At 39.9% G+C, this 26,439-nt stretch overlaps 2 protein-coding genes across 2 annotated transcripts in view; one reads left to right on the top strand and one right to left on the bottom strand.

Moving 5' to 3' along the window:
- Positions 1-1,663: 1,663 nt before the first annotated feature.
- LOC141334136 (uncharacterized) overlaps positions 1,664-26,439 on the top strand; it is a 559,741-nt gene continuing 534,965 nt past the window's right edge. Inside the window, exons 1-2 of the mRNA XM_073839271.1 lie at positions 1,664-1,881; positions 2,200-3,161. Of these exons, the coding sequence (XP_073695372.1) occupies positions 1,710-1,881; positions 2,200-3,161 (1,134 nt within the window). The 5' untranslated portion in view covers positions 1,664-1,709. The remainder of the gene's footprint in view (positions 1,882-2,199; positions 3,162-26,439) is intronic.
- Positions 23,376-24,107, bottom strand: LOC141333383 (uncharacterized). Its single transcript, XM_073838364.1, has one exon. The coding sequence runs from the start codon at positions 24,105-24,107 to the stop codon at positions 23,376-23,378; it is 732 nt and encodes a 243-aa protein (XP_073694465.1).

Consider the following 26,439-nt stretch of genomic DNA (forward strand, 5'->3'; position numbering starts at 1 on the left):
AACAAATCCCCGGCTCTAAAAGGCTGTCAATCACAAGTGCAGGGGAGGGAACTTGCCCACTCTGCCACAAGTGCATATCTTAATGCGCGCCAACGGTATATCTAAAAAAAAAAAAAAAAAAAAAAAAAAAAAAAAAAAAAAAAAGATGCTGCAGCCAATGAGCAGCCGGCGGGGGCTGGTTGCCAGGCTGCAGGATGACTCAACCTCGCTCCACGGACAGTTTTTTTTATGTTTTATCAGACAATAACTATTTAAGATTTTGCTTCAGTATAATTTTCGGGACAATTAGAGCGGGATTCGGGATTCGGGACAGCAGCTTAGATTTCGGGACTGTTCCGAATTTTTCGGGACGTCTGGTCACCCTAGTGTGTGTGTGTTTAGTGCTGCTATGATCTTAATGCTACAAATATGTTAAACATAAATAGTATCATTAATCAATTCCAATTTAAACATTGAATTACTAGTCGTTAAGTATAGGTTTGTAAATGTACTTTTAATTTAACAAACGAAAATATAATTGATTCTAGATTTAACATGCTAATAATTGTGGAAATGCAGATAAAACACATCAGTGTGCAAAAGGGACTTTTATTTTGGTGATGTGACGTCATAAAGCGGCGCCCCAGTCCTGCATTTGTTGTGATTCGACTGAAGAAAGGTTTGTGCTTTTTAAGTTTTATTAATCAATGCAAACTGTTGTCAATTTAAACGTTTTTACAAGCTATGCTCAATCAATCTTAAATATAACATTGCAATGCTTTGTTATTTTTGAGAGTAAAGTGTACCTTCATATTAATAACAGCTAATGCGCAACACGTTTTGCTCCTTATATGTGAATCAGTGCATCGTTACAAGTACTAGAAAGTGAGAGAAAATGCGAATCCGAATCATCTGAACCAAATCAGTGGTGAAATGATTCAGTGATTTGAATCGTTTGAATCGACTCATTCAGTGACAACAAACTAGAACAAACACAAACAATGTTTTCATGAAAGTGTAATCTATTAAATGTTATGCACAAATAATTGAATGCCAAAAATAAATAATAAATGCCTAATATCTATTTTAGTCAGGACATTTCCCGTTAACTATTACTCTGACCACTGTATCAAAGAGTATAGAATACCAAGAGGCGAAACTCTGATGCTTTTTTGGTAACAGCCACTAGGTGTCGCTTCAGTTGCGCGGACCACAGCACAGAAGCAGTGGAAACCATTCATTATACATTTGAGGCAGCATTTTATTTTATGCAACTTTACACATTTACTGTTACTATTATAGGTCTGAAATATATATTGTATTTATACATTATATTGTACGGTTTAAACCCAAGGAACAGACTACAAACATGATCTTACAGAACATGATGCATTGCTGTCTGTCATAACTGAATAATTAAATAATTTTGGAGATTTTGGAGTTTTTAGTCATGCTTTAACGGACATTAATATAAGTCAATACTGAAAAAACAGTTTACTGTGAAGCTGTTATATTCCTGTTATATATTTATTGTCAAACTGGGCGCAGCTGTTGCAATGGAACGTTCTATTGACTTTCACTTCTTTGACTGTAGTGAGCACATAGAGATTTATTTTGCATTTATTTTAGAGAATAATTTACTTTGTTATTTATTCTAAACAAAATTGTCCAAAGACACAGAAAAACCCCTCCTGAATCAACTGAGATCCACGTGACACACTATTATAAAGATGGTGTTTATTAAAGAGGAGAGTGAAGACATGAAGATTGAAGAAACATTCAGAGTCAAACAAGAAGAAACTGAGGAACAAATGAAGATGGATTTTATTAAAAAGGAGAGTGAAGACACAAAGATTGAAGAAGCATTTAGAGTCAAACATGAAGATACTGAGGAACAAACAGGTTGGTTTCATTCTCAAAGCTGAACTCAATCATTTGATCCTTATTAAAATGTCCAGCTCTAAAAATAAATAAATGATATTTTTGAAGAATGTCTTATCAGTGTTGTAATAAATAGTTCTATTATAAGATTATACAATTGCTCTTTTTATCATTATCTCTTTGAATAATGGGAATAGGTTTTGTGATTACATTTAACTCAACATTTAATAGTTTAGTGTGTATAGTTTAGTGTGTATAAGATCTAAATGTTGCTGGGTTTGATGTTTGCTTTGAGCAATTAAAAATGGTGTTAATTTGGATTTGTCTTTTTTGCATTAGACCTGATGACACTGAAAGAGGAGAGTCAAGAACTCAATGAAAAGGAAGATGAGCTCCAGCAGGAGAAACATGATTTCATGAATGGAGAAAAATCATATAGCTGCTCACATATTGAAACAAAAGCACAAAAGACAGCAAAAAGAAGTGTTTTTGTCTGCCAACAGTGTGGAAATACTTTCAACGGAAAGGATTACCTTAAAGTCCACATGAGAATCCACTCTGGAGAAAGACCTTTCAGCTGCCAACAGTGTGGAAGGAGTTTTGCTAAAAGAGGAAGCCTTAATGTTCACATGAGAATCCACTCTGGAGAAAGACCTTTCAGCTGCCAACAGTGTGGAAGGAGTTTTGCTAAAAGAGGAAGCCTTAATGTTCACATGAGAATCCACTCTGGAGAAAGACCTTTCAGCTGCCAACAGTGTGGAAGGAGTTTTGCTAAAAGAGGAAGCCTTAATGTTCACATGAGAATCCACTCTGGAGAAAGACCTTTCAGCTGCCAACAGTGTGGAAGGAGTTTTGCTAAAAGAGGAAGCCTTAATGTTCACATGAGAATCCACTCTGGAGAAAGACCTTACAGCTGTCAACAGTGTGGAAAGAGTTTTGCTAAAAGAGGAAGCCTTAATGTTCACATGAGAATCCACTCTGGAGAAAGACCTTTCAGCTGCCAACAGTGTGGAAGGAGTTTCACTCAAAAAGTCAAACTTCAAAACCACATGAGAATTCACACTGCAGAGAAGCCTTACGCATGCTCTCAATGTGAAAGAAGTTTTGCTCATAAACACAACCTTGATGACCACATCAGAATTCACACTGGAGAAAAGCCTTACACCTGCAACCTATGCGGAAAGAGCTTCAATCTTAAATCAAACCTTAAAAAACACACAAACATTCACAGTGAAGAAAAGCCTTACACCTGCACACTATGTGGAAAGAGCTTCAAAAATAAATCAAACCTTAAAAAACACATGAACATTCACAGTGGAGAAAAAACATTCATATGTTCTCAATGTCCAATGAGTTTTATACAGAAATATTACCTTGATGCCCACATGAAAACTCATGCTGGAGAGAAACCTTTCACCTGTCAACAATGTGGAAAGAGTTTCACTCAAAAAAGAACACTTCAAACACACATGAAGACTCACTCTGGAGAAAAGCCTGATCAGAGATTTGACAGACATTGAGTAGCTCTTTAACATGTGCACATTGTACACAATCACATCGGAGTGATTAGTCTTGAGTTTGTCATTTGATTAACTGATTTAAAAAAAACAACTGCTAAATTCAAATATGCTTTTGTGCTTTGGCTGGTGCTGAGCCAGAGATGTAACAGATTGAAAATGTGCTTCCACTTGCTATACTTATTTTTCTCTCTGGCCCACATCTTGACGTATAGTGAACTGGTTCCTGTAGGGTCAATAGGTTACATTTACACTGCAGGCTAATGTGGCCCAAATCCTGTTTTTTGCTCACATGTGACTAGGCATGGGCCGGTATAAGATTCTGACGGTATGATAACCTTGGATAAAAATATCACGGTATTGTAATTACTGCTCTACAATGTTATATTTAAATGTCTGGTAAAAAAAAACTTTTTTTTTTTTTTTAACTGAACACAGTAAATTTTATTTTAGGAAACATATAGAACATTTTGTAACATGGAACATCAGGCAAAATAATTAAAATAAATAACTGAATCTTCTTAATTAAATTAAATTTCAGTCACTTGTGTGAGCCTAAGCCTGCAGCTCAACAATAATCAACAAAATAAAATTTTCAAAAACAAATCCTTCTTAATAGAAAAAATGCAGTCATTAATCAAAGCAAAAATATGACCATTAGTGACAGTTCCAAAAATAAACAAACACTCAAAGACATGTGAGAGCCAGCGAGTTTTTTTTTTTTTTTTTTAATGTTAAAGGTGCACTGTGTAATATTTAAGATGATCTCTAGACAGAGGTGCAATAACTATGTTTTCAGGGATGCATAAAGACCTTAATGAACCATTATGTTTTCATTAACTTAGAATTATCAGCTTACGAAAAAAAACACTGACACAATGATGAACAAGTAACAGTAATATTCACAATAACAAAGTTTTATTGAATGATTAAGTAAATAGAATTCCTTAAATTACGTTTTAAAAGAAGTCTCACTATTCGTTGCTGTCAAAAAAGGTGAGATTTTAATCCTGTATGGGCTTCCGTAGTTCTCCTAAGGGAGGGGTGAGCGGTGGACTGTTGCAATTCACAATCTCGCCACTAGATGCCGCAAAAACCTACACACTGCACCTTTAACGTGGCAGAAGGCTTAAAAGCAAAGACGTGATTTCACTTTAACTTAATTGTTGTACTAATGCTCAATCACAGAAACGTAAGGTAAGTACATATAGTCTACTATTCCCCGCTTTGTGTTGTGGGGGTTCACCTCCTTCAGCCATCCTGAACTTATATTACTGCTGAGTCTCACTGACTGCGGATCACGTGTACAATCACAGACACGTGCCTGAGCACTAACCGCTGGGGGAGGGGATGCATTGTTTTCGCTGCAGGTACGCACACACACAACCTAGTAGCGAGTCCTGCGCTTTCACACAGAAAATGCACATATCGTAAGAAGGGTATAACTTTTTTTGTTTGCGGTTTTGAAACCGTGACTTTTTCAAACCGCGGTAAACCTTGAAACCGGTTATCATCCCATGCCTACATGTGACTCAGATCTGTTTTTATCATGACAGTGTGAACAACACAAACCGCATGGAATCTGATCTTTTCAATTCCGATTTCTGCCAGTGGATATTGTACGTATCCAACCTCTCGAATATGACTTTTACCTCCCCGAATGTAGTTGGGCTAGCTTCAGAGTAGTTTGAGAAGCAATTGGGCAGATTTAAAATCTTGGAAATCCTGTTTGTATCATTCTGTTGTGCATACAGGCCAGTTCAGAACCATGATCTGTTCACGCTGGAAAATATTGGTCACATTCAAATCAACAGCTATGCAAAAAAATCTGAAATTGAGCACTAAGGGTTGCAGTGTGAATGTAGATGGACTGAAAGAGACCATATGATTAAAAATATATTAATATAAATAATCATTTTTGTTTGTAACTTAAAAATCTTTCATATATTCTAGATTCATTACATATAAAGTAAAACATTTTAAACATTTTTTTGTTTTAATTTTTATGATTAGAGATTACAGCTCATGAATGTCAAAAATCCAGTATCTCAAAATATTAGTTAGGCATATTGGCTGGCCAATCAAGCACAGTAATATCATATTCAGCAAACAACTTGGAAGTGGTTATGGCACTGTGGGCAGGTGCTAAAGTTCTACTGGAAAAGGAAATCAGCATCTCTATAAAGCCAGTCAGCAGACGGAAGCACTGACTGTAGACTTGATAAAACACAATGGACCAACACCAGCAGACGTCATGGCCCCCCAAATCATTACTGACTTCAGAAACTTCTTGCCTCTCCAGTCTTCCTTTAGACTCTGGGATCATGATTTCAACAAGAAGTGCAAAATGTACTTTTATCTGAAAAGAGGACTTTGGACCACTGAGCAACAGTCCAGTTGTTTCTCCTTAGCCCTGTGGTAAGATGCTTCAGAATTGGCTTGGTAGTCCTTCTAGACGTCTGAGCGTGGTGACTTTTGATGCTCTGACTCCGGCTTCAGTCCACTCATAGTGAAACTCTCCCAAGTGTTTGTATTGTCTTTGCTTGACAGTATTTTTAAGCTGGCTGTCATCCCTGTTGCTTGTGCACCTTTTCCTACACACTTTCTTCCTTCCAGTCAACTTAGCATTTATTATGCTTTGATACAGCACTCTGTAAACAGCCACTCCTTTCAGTAATGACCTTCTGTGACTTACTCTCTTTGTGGAGGGTGTCAATGATTGTCTTCTGGACTATTGCAAAGTCAGCAGTCTTCCCCATTATTGTGGTTTCAAAACACAAGAGATACAGTACCTTGAATTTATACTGGAGGAATGGTAATTTAATGAAACTCAAATGTAAATATTCTAATATCTGGAGATATTGTTTTTTTGCCTTTCATGAGCTGTAAGCTCTAATCATCAAAATGAAACCAAAATTTTGAAATGTTTTACTGTATATGTAGTGAATCTACAATTTATGAAAGTTTCAGTTTTTCAAATAAGTTACAAACAAAAAAATTACTCTCTTAGATATTCCAAGTTTTTGAGATGGACCTGTATGTCACTCTTTAATGTGTACATGCATTTTATTTGGCATTTGATAGCACACACTGTGTGGTTATCTTCCCCATTTTTTTTTTTTTTTTTTTTTGTCAGGACATGCCAAGCCTATGATTTTAATAAAGAGTACTCACCGGATCAGAGTCTGCTGGCTCCAGAAGTGTAAGTGTGTTACCAGACACTTCAAGGTAAGGCAAAGTCAGACAGTCCCCATAGCAAAATCTAAATATTTGATTGTTTTCATGTCCAGTAGTACAGCAATAATGTACCTTGTGTGAAGAGGTCAGTTTCTCCTGCTGGACCAGAGTCAGTGGATCTCCCTCCCTGGATCTCTTCCATCACTGGCTTCTCTTTATTCAACTCCTCTGCTGTGATGAAGTCTTTGGTTGGGGGGCCAGATATATGAGCCTTTTTAAATCCTAAAATCAGTACAGACAATAAAATATGTCAGCAAACACTATTCACCTAATTCATACATTTTTCAGCAATCAAGTCACTTACCAGCCTGCAATGTGTTCTTGTTCTTAATCTTGATTTGCTGCCAGGTCCTTTTTTGGCCAGACATGTTTGTTCTTTAAGAAGGATAGATATAAGGTTAGAACTATCAGATAGATGAAATTAGATCAAATTACAGATTAGATAAAATCAATAAGACACATTTTTTTTTTTTTTTTTTTATAAAAGAGTAGATAGATAAAATGAACTAAATAGATGTGCAAAGTGGGTAAGTGTTTGCAAATAATCTTCATGATAAATTTCCTGAGTAACATGCAAGTCCACTGCTCGCATTTAAGGCAAAGTGTACAACTGTTCATTTGTGGAAATGACAAGTAACTCCTTGAATTGTAATTATGATGCATTCAGTGGGGCACTGGTTATTTGGACTACTTACGCATTAAATCGGTCTGCTATTGTCTAAAAGGCTTTTTTCTTTGTTTTATTATATCAGGCGTTGTTACGGTCCTATGAGTTTGCCGTTGTGTTATGCTCCTTTTTTTTGTGTTCTCTTTCTTACTATCAAAACTCATTGGGTTACTCCCCTGGGTTCCCATTCGACCAGGCTGATGTCCATAATCGTTAACTTGCATTTATTTTGGATAGATAGTATAGTTTATTTAGGGTGCTTTAAGGCTGAAGACTTTTCTTTTCCTTTTTATTTAGAGTTCGGTTAGAGGTTTAATAAAAAGTTAGTTTGGGTTTCGTTATATAATTTTTTACCTTTAATACACAGCCACGTCCAACTGTCCTGAGGACGAGCTTGTTGCACGTCTTTCTTCTGGGAGAATTCTTTTTGGATAGACGCGACAGTTTGGAGAATTTGAGCACATCTCTCTGAGTTGCCTGAGTTAATGTTAACGTTACACACTGGATCAACAAAGACAAATGGTCCATGTGGCACGGTATAAATGAACACCACTGTCTCATTTAACATTAGCCGTTTTATATATAAATGTGATAATCAGTAGTGCGACCAAACAAACTGTAACGTTAATGTTAGTTACAATAGGTGTGGAACCCTCTTTTAATTGTAAATAATAGCGCCAAAAATTTAAACCTTAAGTAACGTTATTGGTAACTTAGATGGTGATTTCAGTAAGTTAGCTACATTTTGCCACTGATTATTAACTTTAGGTTACTGTAATGCATCTCTAAACAGTTTCACCAGTCTTTTTTGATAATTTTTATTTACTTTATTAATGCTAGTGAGCCAACAGCTAATAATAAGTTAGGTTATTCATTTACAAACGAGCTCTTTCTCCGGAGTAAAGTTATTTACAATAATACGCTGAACCATAACTTTGTAAAAAATAAAATAAAATAAACAATCAATTTTTGCATTTCACGTTTCTTTTATAAGTATAATGTTACAAGAGTTATCAAAACCCTTACCTCAAACTGATGGAGCAGCAGCAGCTTCTTCTGTCGTCTGTCAGTCACTTGTCATCCGTTAAAGGTCCCATATTGTCAGAATCGAAACTTCCTGGCTTTTTTCATGATAACTGAGGTCTAGGGGCTATGTAACTACCATATGAGTTTCAAAACAGTCAATCGACAGTAACCTGCACACAGCCTGCTTAAAGTCTTTTCTTCTATGTCGTCCTCAGACGAGCCTTCCATCGTTGCCTCCAGTCGTCCCGATTCTCCATGCATCTGGCCAGTTCGTTGGTGCTCTGGGCTCCTGCATCCCTCTTGAGTATGTCCACGTATGTTAGCGTGGGACGTCCTCTTGACCGGTGGCCATGTGTTGGTTCCCATAGCACCAGCTTGCTAGCTGGCAACTCTCGATGTCTTAGGCAATGTCCTGCAAGTCTCATTCTCCTCACAGCAATCTTGTTACTCACGCTTGGTACTCCCTCATACAGTGATTTGTTGGTTACATGCGCACTCTTGCTGATGTTAAGCCTACACGCAGCATCCTGGTGTAGCACCCATCCAGGGACTTCTCTAGGGTTGGATTGAGGGTCCAGCATTCACTACCCTAAGGCCACCCTTTGTGCACTCTAGCTCTACCCTGTGTAGTAGTTCTTGTGCTTGTTCCATGTTGTCGGAGAGCAGACTGATGTCATCCGCTTAGTCAAGGCCTGTCAGGACTACTGCCAGGTGTCGACTTGACTTCCTTGGTGTCAGCGTGAAGCCAAGTTCCTGCTCTCGCCCACTGATTGCCTTCTTGAGCGCATAATCAAGGACTATAATGAAAAGGAAGGGGGGTAGTGTATCCCCTTGCATAACTCCAGCCAGGATGTCAAACTCCTCGCTATTGCCATCTGGGGTCACCACCCTGGCCCTTGTTCCTGAGTACATGGACTCTATTGCCCGGAGTAGGTTCGGAGGAATTCTGTATGCCTTCAGAATCTTCACCATCGTGCCTCGGTAAATCGAGTCAAATGCCTTTTTGAAGTCTATGAAACATAGGACTGCTGTCAGGTTGTCCTTCCTCACCTCCTCTATCAATCTCCTGAGTGCTAAAATCTGGGCTGTAGCAGTTCGCCCTTCTCGAAAGCCGTTCTGATTTGCTCTCAAATGAGGGTCGATTGCTTGCCGGACCCTGTTTAGAATCATGCGGTTGTAGATTTTTGCAGTGATACAGGTCAGGCTGATGCCTCGGTAATTGTCCGGCTTTGAGAGGTCTCCGGATTTAGGCACTGGCACGATGTTTGATAGAGACCACATATCAGGCAGCCGATTGTGCAGCAGAGCAAGGTTGCAGAACTCTAAAATGATGTCATCAAGATCACAGTTCTTCAGCACCTCTGGGGGTATGCCATCCGGACCAGCGCTTTTTCCCACTCTTACTGTGGCTATTGCCCTGGCGAGCTCTCCGAGTGTGAAGGGACCATCGTTGATGTTCAGGTTTGGGAGGTCTGATAGTATTTCCTCTTCCTCAGCTGCGTCGGCTGTTTCTCCCAGCAGCCTTTTGAAGTGGCTTAACCAGGTCGTCACCCTCTCCTCCGGGCTGTGTCCCTCCACCTGTCCCTCCTTGGTCCTCTTCCGCCCCGTCATTTCATTGATGACCCTCCAGGCCTCCCCATACTGCTGTTCCCCTTGCGCCGCCTGCAGCCTGTGCACTCTTTCCATCAGTTCTTCCCCTTTGATGGTATCATAGGTTCTGAAAAGAAACTGTTTGGCTTCGTTCAGCTCATTACGCCTCTCCGCAGTTGGTTCCCGCTCAAAGATGAAGCGGGCTTCCTCCACCCTCCCACGTGCTGCTATAACCTCTGGGTGTTTTGATCGCAGGGAGGTTCTGACTTTCTCCATCTTAGGCACGCACAGTCTGGTTGCCTCCTTGTTCGCAGTGACGAATCTCCTGTATTCGCCGCTTGCCTCCGCTCCCCTTTCCAGCTGCTGGAATCATCTCCTCACCTCCTCTGTGTATCTGGTTAGAAGGCCAGGGTCACTTGAGAAAGCTTTCCAGTTATACCGGATTTTGGGACTTGGTTTGGGGACCCTGAGGCTCAGGTGAACTCTCATTGAGACCACGCGGTGGTCTGAGCCCACAGAACTAAAAGTGCTGTATGGCTCAGCATTCATGATGGAGTTCCTCCACTTCTTCCTTACTAGGATGTAATCTAGCTGCCGTAGCGTTCCTGAGGCTCGGTCCTGGAAGGTCCACCTCTTTCCTGTTCTCTTCCGGAAGATGGTATTTGCCGCTAGTAACTCGTGCTCCGTGAGAAAAGCAGTGAGGTAGGTGTCGTTGCGGTTGGTAGATTCGTGGTAGGGGAAGGGTATGTCCTCTGTCCTCTGTGCGCTGGGACGCCGCGGACCGCTCTTACAAGGTCCTCAAAGAACTTCTCCACCTCGTCAGATGGTGCCACGTTGGTGGGTGAGTACGCGACTATGACAGTTGTTACTGGGTTACCCGAGAACTCTGCGCACAGAATCCTGTCGGTGTGGGGGTAAACCCGACGGAGAGCCTTACGTGCCCGCGGGCCCAGCATCAACTCTACACCGCCTGTTGCGGCTTGGGCATCATTCCTCCATGCTGATGCGGAAATGAACGTGCATCTCTCCACTCTGCGGTAAAGTATCGGGTCATCAGTGTGCACTCTCCTGTGTTCTTGGACCCCCAGGATCTCCACTCCCCGTTCCTCCGCACAATGTGCAAGTTCTATCAACCTCGCTTCTTCGCTCGCTGTGCATGCGTTGAAGGTTCCCATAACAACTGGTCTCCGACAGCGCATGAATGCATTGGACAGGGTGATGTTGTCGGACAGGACCCTCCCTGGGACAATCCCAGGGTTTGAGGTCCTGTCGTCATGGTGTCCCCCAAGAGGAGGACCAGCACCACCGTCCGCCGTGATGTTCCTGTGGACTCCCGCCGCTGGAAGTATAGGATTTGAGATGACTTTGTGTTCCATGTTTGGCTTTACTATGCTGATAGCGGACTGTGGGGCGTAACTCCTCACAGTCCCGATTTTATTTCAGAGTGATCCTCTCTTAGACAGGTTGCCATCCAAGGCTATGAGCCCTATCTGCCAATGCTATTTGACCCCTAGCTGGGACAGTGGTTGGCAGATGCCAGGGCATGTCCACACGCCGGTGGGCCTGCACGTCATGCCTCTGGGGCCCACTGCTGCTCCGAGATCCCCTACAGATTAGCCTGGGACCTCGCGGAACCCAGTATCCGTGTGTGGCCACGTGGAGGCACTGCAGGAGTCTTGGTGGTAGAGAGGCTATGTACCGGCAGGAGGAGGCTTACGCACTCGGCTCCTCTTTTCACCTCCTCTAGGGGGGCTAGCCGATGGCAGTAGCTGAAAGCAGAGAGTAGCAAGCAGGAGCGACATGCAGCACACAACATGCAACATGCACTGACTACAAGTACTTCCACGCACTACTGCACGTGACGCATCACACACACCCTGTGCAAGCGAATACACACACACACAACTGTAAAGTAGCTGTTCATTTTCACGAGCCGCTGTGACTTCCGTAACGATGTGACGTCCGATCTACTCAGTCGCCGCCCCGAGCGCCAACCACCGTCCCACCCTCCTTTTGTCAAACCCAGACAACAACGCATCCGTTCATTGTTGAGCAACAACAACACGAAAACAAGTCCCCTGTTCAGTCGATAGATGTCGAAACTACATCATTGCACAGGCTTCAGAACAACGTTAATATAAGAGACCAGAGGCACGTCAACTTCAGCCTCTTTCACACAGCGATTCCGGTAAATACACGGATAATGTTTCCCATGATTTGTTCCGGAATTGTTAATTTGGTTCATTCACAGTTGTTTTCCGGAATCTGTGCGTGCTTTACACACAACCCATAAAGACATGTGACGTTTGGATGTGAGATGTAATGTGACGCGTACGTTTCACGAAACTGAAACTAACCTGAACAAACTGTGCTTAAGCGCGGATAGTGCGGAGGTGGCTCTGCCCGATCGCCGCTTCATTCCACTTTGCACATATTTTTCCGTCATGAAGAGTCGCAGGGTAATGTGCATCACTACAACACTGCCTTTATGGTTCTGGCTTTTGTTCACACAGCGCTCGTTCCCGTAATTTTCCAGAATCAGCGCGCATTGTGAAAGGGGCTTTACTGAAGCAACAGTTATGTAGCTTACTGCATTCGGTGTTTGAAAAAGAAAAAACATTAATTCTGAAATATCTTGTTGAGTATCAGCAGGCTAGGCTCTCTCTATTGCTCTGAGCTCGCTTACAGCATACATGACCGTAGTCACCTGTGATTGGTCTGGCTGTGCGTCACTCAGAAAACAACAGGCCAATCAGAAGAGAGGCTCATGAATATTAATTAGATGAGCCAAAATCGACCTGTTTTTGACAGAGCTCCTAAAAAAGGATCTGTAAAAATATATTGAGATGGATTTTGGCACTTATGCCGCAAATATATATTCTTAAGGACATCCACAACTAAAATAAACCTTTTGTTGGCTTTGAGGCCTCTGCCATTTTGGACCAGCTTGGGAGGATCCGCTCAGTGACCGAGACGTTCAGAATGAAGGTAATCCAGGCCTGATCTCCATCTTTTCTTTCTTTTGTCATTGGCTGATCACAAGCCTAGTAGTATGCTTGATATTCTTTTTCTTTTTGCTTTGTTTGTCTATTTTGGTCTAAGGGTCAAAGAGTAGTACAATTTTCTTCCCTATGAGCAATTCTACTGGGCTGACCTGACCCCTGTACAGGAGGTAGGAGCAGCTCAAAAACACATTAGTGCAAACAACAGGTCCTCTTGTTTTAGTATGCACTTTGCAGTCTGAAATGGGAACACTTTAAGCATATTCTGGCCATCCTTTTGTTACAATTTTTTCACAATTTTGTTTGGAACTGCTCATCCTTTTGTGTTTCCTTTGGTGTCTGTGTCAGCTTCCACTGTGACACAAGCAGACAGCCAATAATTGTGTTCAGATGGCAACTCACGGGCTGCAGGACAGTGTGAGCCCGTTTCCATGTTGTCCACTCTGTAAGGCGATCAAAACTGAAATTTTCTGACAGGATGAACTGTGACATCTTTACGCTTCTGACACCATGTCTAATAGGTATTCTCAGGGAGGCATTAATCACATAGATTACATTGATGAGCTGTGGACAATATACTGTTTACATTTTCATATGTGACAGAAAGTACAGCAAATAAATTACAGTGGTCTTTTCTGAGTTCAAAGGCACCCAATCTCTACCTTTGTGGTGAAGGAACATAGTAATATTTACAATATTGACAATGAAATCAAAGGACAACATGCTAAACAAATGACTAAAATATACAAATAAGAAATTAACAAATAAAGAATTTATTAAAAACGGAATGAACAAATAAAAAATCAGTCCATACCAGAATATTACAGCGCAATAACAAATACACCAATTCAACACTTCCTCATTCTCCAGGAATATATGGAATATTTCAAAGGACGCCAGTCTTCAGGTGATAAATCAGCAGGTGCGCCTGTGTATATCCACTTAGGGAGTCATAAATCAAAGAAAGAACATGTTTTGGACAACTTGAGGGTCAACAATTTTTTGAGTGAACTGTCCCTTTCAGACAAATGAACAGCTTGTCTTCAATGTGATGCTTCATGTGACTTCAAACCAGATCCACACTGTTGGCAGGTTAAAGATAAGTGGATAAGTGAATTTCAGCCCTCAGACGCGGACAGGACAACAGCGCGTAAGTGAGTACTTAAATGCTGTAGAGTTTAAATAGGCGGTTGTTCCATTTGTTGCTGCTAGAGAATCACGTCCTTGTTTTCTAAACTATTTGATTAATTCGTTTCGATTTGATTCTGTTGTTGCTAGACTTCAATTATTCGTTTCTGTTTAATTGTTTTCCTGGTGATTTTGTTGTAAATTGTAGTTTTGATTGCTCTCATTCGGCCAAGGGAAGCTTTTGTTTGAGAGATCGCTCCCTTCCTTGAGCGCGCTTAAAGTGCAAAGGGTGTTATTTTTTCGTTTCGGTCTGACCCATTTGCGCACCATCCATTTGGGATTGAGTCAGCCCAGGGGGCGTCCCCAGCTGCTATCACCTAAGTATTGATTGGTGGTGTATTTAACTGTGTTGTATCAGCTGACGCTGAAGCGTCAGCGGAAGCGTTCAGCCTCCTCGCGTGAAGACCGACAAGAGTAAAGACTTGCGACTTTTCCTGCGCGACTTAGCCGAGCAACGACACCGACAACGCACTTAAGTACTCCTTTCCTTTTCTCACTCTTCTTTCTGTCCTTCTCTATCATGTGTTTCCAAATCATTCCGGTGCTCTCTACACACCGAACTAACATCACACGCACACGCCGACGCAATCTCTCTAACCTGTGTCCAATACACACCTCTTCCACTGAACCTTTCTCTTTCACGGTTGGACTTTGGAACTGCTAATCAGCCGTCAACAAAGCTGACTTCATTTCGGCATTTTCTTTGCAATCTGGCCTGAGCATCCTAGGTTTGACTGAGACCTGGATACGTCCAGAAGACTCTGTAACCCCAGCCGCTCTATCTAATAAATTCTCCTTCTCTCACACCCCTCGTCAGACTGGAAGGGGTGGGGGTACGGGACTTCTAATTTCCAACAACTGGAAATACTCAACCCATTCTCCTCTATGCAATTATAACTCATTTGAATCTCATACAATCACTATAACATCTCCTATCAAACTCCATGTTGTGGTCATTTACCGCCCTCCTAGTCAACTTGGCATCTTCTTAGAAGAGCTGGATGGGCTGCTATCCTCTTTTCCAGAAGATGGCAGCCCACTTCTAGTCTTTGGAGATTTTAACATTCATCTGGACAAACCATATGCTGCAGACTTCCATTCACTCCTTGCTTCATTTGACCTAAAACGCACTACCACTGCATACACTCATAAATCCGGCAACCAACTTGATCTCATTTACACACGAAATTGTACTTCAGACGACATTATGGTCAAACCCCTACACATCTCTGACCACTTCTTCATTACACTAAACCTACATCTTGCTACTTGCACCCCCATCCCCCCTACCTGTTACTTTTAGAAGAAACCTACGCTCTCTCTCAACCTCCCATCTTTCTTCCTCAAAATCCTCCTCTCTTCCCTCTCCTACCCACTTCACATCCCTGGATACTAATGCAGCAACCGACACGTTATGCTCCACTCTTACTTCTTGCCTAGATGATATATGCCCTCTCTCCTCCAGGCCAGCACGGGCTGCTCCTTCCAACCCTTGGCTATCCGATGTTCTTTGTGAGCATCGGTCCAAACTTAGGGCAGCTGAGAGAAAATGGCACAAATCTAAAGATCCATCTGACTTGAGTATGTATCAGTCTCTGCTTTCATCCTTCTCTACCCAAGTCCATAATGCCAAATCTTCATACTTCCACAACAAGATCAACAATGCTCCGGACACACGCAACCTTTTCAAAACTTTTAATTCACTGCTCTGTCCCCCTCCACCACCTCCCACCACTTCTATAACAGCTGATGATTTTGCCACATTTTTTACAGACAAAACTACATCTATCAGTAATAAGTTCCCAGCTCCACATATACAGGAACTAAAACTGACCACACCCATGGCTGAATTTCCCCTCTTCTCCTTCCATCCCCATTCTGAGGCAGAAGTAACCAAACTTCTCCTCTCCAGCCATCCGACGACATGTCCTTTAGACCCCATCCCCTCACACCTTCTCCAAGCAATCTCCCCTACATTTCATTTCATTTCATTTCATTTCATTTTATTTAAGTGTCATACACAAGATTTGTGCCCAGCCCACATGGGCTTATAAGACACTGACATTTCAAATAAGAAGATGACCATATACCATTATAAACAATATCATTACATCTTGGGATAGAGCGTTCTTTGCCTTAAAATCCAAGCTTTCTCCACAAATGTTGCGACACTAAACCACTCATTATCAAACAACCAGCCCAACATATCCCCTTCAGACAACCAAAATAAATCAGGATTCTTACATTGAATCTTTTCAAACAAAACATTTCTCAAATCATTATACAAAGGACAGTAAAACATAAAATGAAATTCATCCTCAACTAAACTCAAATCACAGACAGCACAAAGCCGGTCTTCCTCAGGAACCCCTTTATACCGACCCACCTCCACCTCCAAAGGCAACACTCCTACTCTGAGCTGCGCACACAGAGATCTCTGTCTCCTTTTCATATTACAATTCACATAGGGCTCTGTAGACAAGCAGTCCTTAAATTGCACATAAATTCTCAATTTAGGTTTCTTTAACACTTCTAACTCCCACTGCTTTTTATAAATGTCAAATAATGTTTCTTTAATAGTAGATATCTTAAATTGTAAATTATTCTGAAATAGAGTTTGAGAGTTTACTTCATATGAAATCTCATGAACCTCTTTAGTCCAGGGGTACCCACTGGCTTTATCCCAGTTAAAAACTTTCCTGGTAAGTCTATAATCAGGTAGGCTCACCAGGCGGTTCCACAGTCTAATCATTTCCACCCGTTGCTTCACCACACAGGGCTCCCAACCCATATCTCCCTCTACAGCTACCTTAGGGGCAAACCTATGAACACCGAGAAAACAACGTAAAGCTCTATACTGAACAGAATTACACTCAGTACCCTCCATAAATCCCCACACCCCAGCAGCATAAAACAACACAGGTGCAACCATAGAATCATATAGCCGCGTGAATATAGGGAAACTCAATTCAGGACATACCATTAATTTATTAATCACTGACCCCAATGCCCTTCCAGCAGATTCCCCTAAAACTCTCCTACCCACAGAAAACCTCATATTTTCTTGAAAAACAAAGCCAAGGTACTTATATGTTGCAGAATAGTTCAACAATGTTTGACCAAAATAAAATGCATAATCACTTTGGCAAGTAGATGGCTTTCTAAAATGCACAATTTGAGTTTTCTCTGAATTAATAGAAAGTCTCCATTTGGTACACCAATCATTCATAATATTTAACATTTTTTGCAACTCAATTTCTTTTTCTGCAATCAACACAATATCGTCAGCATATAAAAGAATACTAAGATTAAGGTCTTCAATAATTATTCCCAAATTTGCCATTTTAATTTCTTGAGCCAAATCATTAACATAAAGAGCAAATAACGTTGGAGAAAGAACATCTCCTACAATCCTACCAGTGCTCACACACATCATCAACACATCTCTTCTCACAGGCACTTTCCCCACTACATTTAAGCAGGCCCGGGTAACCCCACTGCTCAAAAAACCTACACTTAACACTTCACTCATAGACAACTATAGACCTGTCTCTCTCCTTCCGTTCATAGCAAAAACATTGGAACGAGCTGTTTTCAACCAGCTATCTTTATTTCTCGCACAGAACAAACTATTGGATGCTAACCAGTCAGGGTTCAGGAGTGGCCATTCAACTGAGACGGCACTACTGTCTGTCACTGAAGCCTTGCGGATTGCAAAAGCTGATTCCAAATCATCAGTACTCATCTTGCTGGACCTATCTGCAGCATTTGACACGGTAAATCACCAGATTCTTCTGTCTACCCTCTCATCGTTGGGCATCACAGGGACTTCACTTCGCTGGTTCAAATCCTATCTCTCTGGCAGGTCTTTCAGAGTGGCCTGGGGAGGGGAGGTTTCCAAAACTCATCAACTGGTCACTGGGGATCCTCAGGGATCAGTTCTTGGACCCCTCATCTTCTCCATATATACCACATCTCTGGGCCCCATCATACAGGCACATGGCTTTTCCTACCATTGCTATGCTGATGACACACAGCTCTATCTTTCTTTCAAACCAGATGATCCATCAGTAGCTGCAAGGATCTCTGGCTGCCTGGCGGATATCTCTGCATGGATGAAGGAACACCATCTTCAGCTCAATCTAGCTAAAACTGAGCTCCTTGTCTTTCCTGCCACTCTAACTTTACAACATGACTTCTCCATCCAGTTAGGTTCATCAACAATTACCCCATCGACTTCAGCCAGAAATCTTGGTGTAATCTTTGATGACCAATTGACTTTTAAAGACCACATAGCTAAAACTGCTCGATCCTGCAGGTTTGCATTGCACAACATCAGAAAGATCAGGCCCTTCCTAACAGAGCATGCTGCACAACTCCTCGTACAGGCCCTGGTCATTTCCAGGCTGGACTACTGCAATGCTCTACTAGCTGGTCTTCCAGCATGTACAATCAGGCCTCTACAAATGATTCAGAATGCAGCAGCACGGCTCGTCTTCAATGAGCCCAAGAAGGCCCATGTCACACCTCTCTTCATATCCCTGCACTGGCTACCGGTTACGGCTCACATCAAATTCAAGACACTGATGCTGGCCTATAGGACAGCCACCGGATCACCACCTGCCTACCTCCATTCACTACTACGCATCTACACTCCCTCCAGAAGTCTGAGATCCTCTAGTGAAAGACGTCTTATTGTACCACCACAGAGAGGCACGAAATCACTTTCCAAAACATTCTCCTTCAACGTCCCTACCTGGTGGAATGATCTTCCCACCCCCATCCAGAATGCAGACTCCATTACTGTCTTCAAGCGACTGCTGAAAACCCATCTTTTTCGACACTATCTGACTCAATAAAAAAATTAAATAAAATAAAAAATAAAAAATTTCCTCTCTTTCCTGATCTTCCCTTTCTAGCCCGTACTCATCTAACAACGCCTGTCATACGGTATTTTTGAGCACTTCCTATGTTGATCTGCCTCCTTAGGATGAATCACTTGTTGTATTCCCAATTGTAAGTCGCTTTGGATAAAAGCGTCTGCTAAATGAATAAATGTAAATGTAAATGTAAAGGCCAACGGATCCTGAGGATTTTGAAGTTTTCTTGTTGAGGCGAGCTCTTCCCACACCATTGTCAGGTGGAAGGCTTTTCTTCTCTGTGAATTCTCATGTGGTCTGTAAGGTTTCCTTGTTGCTTTAAATCCTTTCCACACTAAGGGCATATACATTTTTTATAATGTTAAGTTTTATCTCCACTGTGAATTCTCATATGGACATTGAGGTTTCCTTGTTGGCTGAAACTCTTTCCACACTGTTGACAGATGTAAGGCTTCTCTCCAGTGTGAATTCTCATGTGGTATTTAAGGCCTCCTTTTTGTACAAAACTATTTCCACACAGTTTGCAGGTGTAAGGTTTCTCTCCGGTGTCAACTCTCATGTGTCTGTTAAAGGTCCACTGAAGTGCCTTGAAACACGCAGCGTTATTCGATGTGGTGACGTACTTTTAACTGAAACAAAAACATATCACCCAGCCCCGCCCACTTATTTTGAATAGCCAATAGCGTTCCATTTATATCTGCTCGGGCCAGAGCCGTGAGCTCGGTAAAGCCGCATTTGAAAGCTTATGACAGCCACAGACTAATAAATTACCTCACAGATTCAATATGAAACTCTTGCTAAAACAAAATAGTGATCATTATCATGCTGACGCTGTGTAGTTTAATAGATGCCTATCGCACATATGAGCGCATATGATCTCCTCCGTGTATTGCGTCTCTGTGCAGGGGGCGGGACAATACGGACTCTAGAGAGCATTTGATTGGACAGAACGTTTGATGAGAAGCTGAAGTGCACGGTGATATCATCAAAATCGTTTATTCATATTGGCGGAGGTGACGAGACTGTAAGTTTTGAATGCCCATATCTTGTAAATGCGAATTTTGTCTTTGTTTTGAAGCACACTAGCTTATAGATAATCTTAAGGATAATATTTTCATACTAAAAGCCAAAAAACTTTAATTTTGATTTCAGGGGGACTTTAAGGACTCCTATTTGACTGAAACTTATTCCACATTGAGAGCAGGTGTAAGGTTTCTCTCCAGTGTGAATCCTCATGTGCCTTTTAAGGGTTCCTTTCATAATGAATCTTCTTCCACATTGTTTGCAGGTGTAATGCTTTTCTCCGATGTGAATTCTCACGTGGATTTTCAGGTTTTGTTTTTTAGTGAAACTCTTTCCACATTGTTGGCAGGTGAAATTAGTTCCAGATTCTGTCTTTCGAGCCCTTCTTTTTGAAGACGTCTTTTTAGTCTGTGAGCAACTAAAATTTTCTCCAGTAAAATCAAGCTTGTCATACTGTACTTTGTCTTCCATTTCATTTAGTTCTTCACTTTTCTCTTTCAGCAGCATCATGTCTAAAGCAAAAAGACCAATACAAGGTAAAAATTACTTTCTGCCAACATGTAACATACTACTAAGCAACTGAAAGAGGTGTTGCCTGTAATCCACCAATACATCAAACCCCTAAGGATCAAGTACAACTTATGACAATATAGATTATAACACTGGTAATGTTTGTCCACAAATGCCAAATTAATTCTCAAACTATCTAAGAGAATGTTAAAGTCTTGTATATCTGACTGCTACCAATTTGGTTGTTTGATGAGTTGTCTCTTCATTTACAGAAGTATGAAGTGCCACAGGGCTCATCTGTCAAATGTTCTCAGCTTCAGAGCAGATTGTGAGGAGCTCCCTGGTCTCTGCAGACATTTTGTTGTGAACACTGATCTGCATTTAAAACACCTGGTAAAAGAGCTGCACAATAACATGCGTCCTCACTACAACACACCCCTTAGAGCATTGGTCCTGCCTTTAAAACAGGATCCAATGGCACTACGAGTTTTATTCACAAAATCTTTGAAATGCTTTTGATTGGTTAAATATTTGTAAAATCCACAAAAAGACTTAAAGGTGCACTGTCTAATATTTAAGATGATCTCTAGATAGAGGTGCAATATAATATACATAACTATGATTTCAGGGGTGTATAAAGACCTTACTTAAAGAACCATTATGTTTTTATTAACTTAGAATTATCAGTTTATATCTACATACACCGCGGGTCCCCTCACATGGAAGTCGCCGTATTGTTTCTACAGTAGCCCTAAACGGACAAACTACTTATCATCACTGTTGTTCTTGCGAAAAAACACTGACACAATGATGAACAAGTAACTGCAATATTCACAATAACATCGTTTTATTGAATGATTAAGTAAATATAATTCCTTTAAATTACGTTTTTTTTTTAATCTCACTATTCGTTGCTGTCAAAAACGGCAAGATTTTAATCCTGTATTGGCTTCCATAGTTCTGTAAAGGGAGGGGTGAGCAGTGGACTGTTGCAATTCACAAAAATCTACACACTGCACCTTTAATGGTGACTAATATTTTTCTAATCCAACTTGTATACGTTCACATCAAGCCATCAGTCTTGCCTATGTTGACCCAGTAGTGCAAAACACTATGCAAATAACAAAAGCAAACATAAGCTCACAACACAACGGAAATGCTCCGGACCACTAGGGGGAACTCTGGCATGCGCATTTCACAAGTATTCGTGGGCACTGCCTGGCGATCTGAACATATACAGTAGTTTTATAGTTTTAATGCTGATGTTATATCATTTCGCAATGTATTATCCATTTTGTGGTGCTACGCTCAAAAGCTGCCCTTCTTTTTGCAGCACATGTGGAAAAAGCGTACAGTTTCTCAAAGACAAAGCTCCCGATCTGTATCAGTGTTTCACTGCCCTCTAGTGGTCGGGTGTATTTCTGTTGTGTTGTGAGCTTATGTTTGCTTTTTTGAACCCTTGTGCGTAAAAGAAAAAAAGTTACGCATTGGTGCAATATGGACACAAATTTCCATGTCAAAAAACTGATGATTAAAAAAAATTTGATTTATTAATATTTTTTTCCACTTTCACTGATGTCGATTTTTTTTAACCAGCATCTGTTCTATCCATAGATACCAAACATTCATTAATTTTCAGAATTGTAACCCTTTAAATGCTGGTTTGTTTACATAATGCCACAGGTGGGGGTTTTTTTTAATGAAAAAATGAAAAATATTAGTTAACTTCCATATACTAAATGTTAAGCAGATTTTTTTTTTCTTTGCTTATTAGATTCTTGGGTGTGTCAATGAAGAACAACAACATTAATTTTGAGGCATTTATATTTTTTTATGTAGAATTAGATTTTTTTTAACTATATGCCAAATTTAAAAAAAAAATGGCACAATCTAGTAAAAAAATTTAAAAATGTGAAATTTGAAGCCTTGCTGATAGAATGAATGCCTATTAGCAAATATTTTTGTACTTAAGGTCCTGAGTGTGAGTATTTTTTGTACGGAGGGTAAATTTGGTTTTTTGAAGGAAATGAGGGTGAAATATTAAAATTTCACCCTTAAAAAACAAAACAAAAAAACACCTGAGCCAAAATTTATGCAGTTGGCATTAACACAGGCACACTTATAACAAAAAAAAAAAAAAACTGAAATGAACAAAAATGTCCACTGTCAGAATGAAACACATCTCCCACCGCACTGCACATGTGTTGAAAAATCTGATCCAACAGCTCAAATTAAAAATCATTATTATAAACTTATTAATGTGAAACAAGCAAGTTGACAATTTTATGTACTTGCTAACTATAATTGACTTTTGTCCATCCCTTCCAAAAAAAAAAAAAAAAACTTCCATAATGCACCTTTTAAAATAGTCAACACCATGAAATTTATGACACATAACTAGTTTCGGGAATCAGAAAGTGCCCACAAGGGAAGTCAGAGACTGTTCACTTACAAAATATACTTTAATAAATGGACAAATGAACAAGTAATTGTAAAGAATGAATGAATGTAAAGAAATGAAGAGAGACATTTAATTAACATTCAGGATATAGGTATTTATTTAGGCAGAAAATTTGTTTCTTATTACTTACAAAGATATTCTACCATATCTGTGATTACAAAGTGGTTATTAAGATGTATTAGTCATGTACATATATGTACTTGTATATCTTCTACTAAATGTTGCTTAAATCCTATTACAAGTTAAAAAACCAAAATGCACATAAAAATGTAAAACCCATTACGCTAGTTAAAATAATCAAGAAATACACCAGAAAAAACAAACAGTAGTATTAAGTAGCGTAATAATCCCTCCAGCAGAATGTCCATAGACTGCCCCTCATTTTCCAGATAGCAGGCATCTGTGAGGACACCTTTACACTTCCTTAAACAGTATTCCATAAGGACGAATTGACTTCTCCACAATCTCTCTCTCTTTATCAGATGGGGTTCCTGCAGGAATCTTAATCATCCAGTAATCACTTCTGGCACACACTGTTCTCATTTTTGGATTGATTCTGTTCTGAAGAAGGACGTTGTATTTTTTTCTGGTTTTTTCACATGTAACTGTGTGGCTGTATTTAGTAGCCTCCTTTATGTCAAACGTTGAATAGATTCCTCTGCCGTACACTTCTCCACGGCCTGGTATGTAATGAGACACAATGATGGCTTTAGCACTATTCATGCTGGTTCCATGATAAGAGACAGGCCACTCACCAGCCACAGAGTTACTCCTCCATCCATCTGTGCCTAGCCAGGCATTTCCATCTGGATACTTATCCAGGACCTTGACAGCAGTCCGTGTCCACCCACAAGGGCGTGTGTACGGCTCATTTCCACGCATGCATGTTGAGTTGTCCGTTAAATGTGTGAAATCATAATCAAACCTTGGGTCTAGAAATTTGTTTATGTCCACAAACAGGTTGGGACAAGAAGCTTGTAACGAGTCAACTTCATCAACAGCTTGCGTCCTAGCAAAGGTGGTTGGCAAAAAATTAAATACATTCAGCTCCTTACCATCAGTTGTATCTGCTGTCAAAGACTTGACAGTAGAACCTGTGAAGATGGAGAGAGCCTGGAGAACAACATTGCTGTGCACTGAAGACATGCTTTAGTTTTGCTCCGGTGTCTCAGTGATCAAGAATAAGGACAAAAAATCTGCTCTGACAGAAAGCACTCAGACAGCCATATTTATACTGACTCAATAATGATAGAATGAGGAAGTGTTTTTTTTTTTTTTTTTTGCATTGTTTGCGGATAAACTTGAATGTATTCATGTTGCCTCCAGCAAATATTCAAGTCATCCTTCTTCAAATTATATGTCAACATTTTTAAAACAAAGGACATTTTGAACATGAAACTAACTGGGACAAAACTGTTGGTGGGGGGTTAAATGACTTTATTTGAAAGTGGTTTCAGCAGTAGTCGCTTTATAAAATATGGGAAAAAATTTGATTGGTGCAGAATCTTCCCACTTTAGACCAGTACAATCAAAAATAACTGTCAAATCAAATCAAATATCTGTGTTAGACTAAACAAGACCTATGCTGGTGGGAGAATCCTAAGGTTTTGAGATGTGTTGTTATTGGACCAGATGTTTGGTTGGTTTTTTGTGAGACAAAGTGTGATGATTTTAAAGTGGAAATCCATCCATATCTTAAAGAATTTCACAAAACAGGTATTTTTTACAGAACAAGTATCTTTTTGAGAATTGCTTCCTTGTTCCACTGAATAGGGAAATTTTTATTAATAAAATATTTAATCGCGATTAATCGCATGATTGTCATGAGTTAACTTGTGATTAATCTCACATTTTTATCTGTTCTAAATATACCTTTAATACTTTTCAAGTTTTTAATACTCTAATCAACATGGGTATGGATGAATATGGATGCTTTTTTTAAGCAAATGTATGTTTATTATTAGTGAATCCATACTCGACATGAAGACTAGACATGTTTCAAAGGTCAGAGATGTTTTTCAAATAACTTGTTCATGTCTATTAGACACATGAAAAAAAAGAACAGAAATAGCAGGTTTCAGGCTCCTTCTTTGCACTAAGCTGAAAAGAATAATTTACTAGCATCTGGACATAAGTCTATGGAGGATGAGAAATGACTTATGTATCAAAAAATAAATGAATAAATAAATATATGTGGAAATACATAAATAAAAAACAAACATATAAATAAATGTAGATATGCATAAATGAATGAATAAATATATCTGTGAAAAGTGTAATTTTTTTATTTGTGCTATTTTTGTACCATTTGTTTTATACTATATGTAGTCTATGATTTAGTTCAGCTCAGTGCTGATATGGATGTAGACCTTGATCTAGCTGTGTTCACCGGTGTTACGTAGCAAACTGACGTGATATTGCTTTCTAATAAAGGCAGACTTTCTCATTACGTGATTTGGTATTCTTGTTAAGATACAAATTATTGGTATGATCATCAACAATACCAAACAAGAGAACCCAGGACAGACTACACTCTAAATACTATTGCATAGAAAGATAATTAATGACACACACCTGAACCAAATGACACAAATCAAATCACAGGGCTGTACTATAAATATATAAAAAAAACTTGGCTACTTGTCCTCATCACCTGCACACATATTTGCTGGCTTTCACAGCACATCACCTTTTAAATTAATGCGTAAATATATCCTTGTTTGCACACTGGACAGACAATATTACAGACATTATTAATTGTATCTCAATTTTTATGTGGCATCTGTACCTTGTATTCCTGTAACATCTTTATTTTGGCAACAAGGGTTATTTGAAACATGTATCTTGCTATGTTTGCTATTAAATTAACTGAATGTTAAAATTACTTAATAAAAACATACAGTACATCTTACTTATAAAAACAGTACCAAAGTGAGTTGAAAATTTGTATTACTGTATATTTTCTGCTCTGTAAATAAATTGGTCCTTGCACAACAATGCTGTGGTGGGTAGAGCCATCCAGAAATACTGGTACACTGTTTCTTTGCGAGTTACCTAGAAAAAGGGTTGGACGGTTTTGACAAGAACTGAAAGTACTACATTCTTGAGAGTTTGCCCTGTTCACTTGAAAAAGGGTGTGAGACAATGACTAAAGGCTCATTCCGATACTTTTCACACTGATAACATTTAAAACGGTTCTCTCTTGAATGAAGCCTCATGTGATTATTAAGGTTAACATTATTTCTGAAACACCTTCCACACTGATTGCATGTGAACGGTTTCTCTCCAGTGTGAATTCTCATGTGGACATTAAGGGTTTTTCTATGTATGAAACTCATTCCACACTGATCACAATTATGCGGTCTCTTTCCAGAGTGAGTTTTCATGTGGACGTTAAGGGTTTTTTCTGTGTAAAACTCTTTGCACACTGAGTGCATATGAAAGGCTTCTTTTCAATGTGAGTTTTCATGTGGATTTT

The sequence above is a fragment of the Garra rufa genome, chromosome 4, assembly GCF_049309525.1.
Source record: "Garra rufa chromosome 4, GarRuf1.0, whole genome shotgun sequence".
NCBI classification, from domain to species: domain Eukaryota; kingdom Metazoa; phylum Chordata; class Actinopteri; order Cypriniformes; family Cyprinidae; genus Garra; species Garra rufa.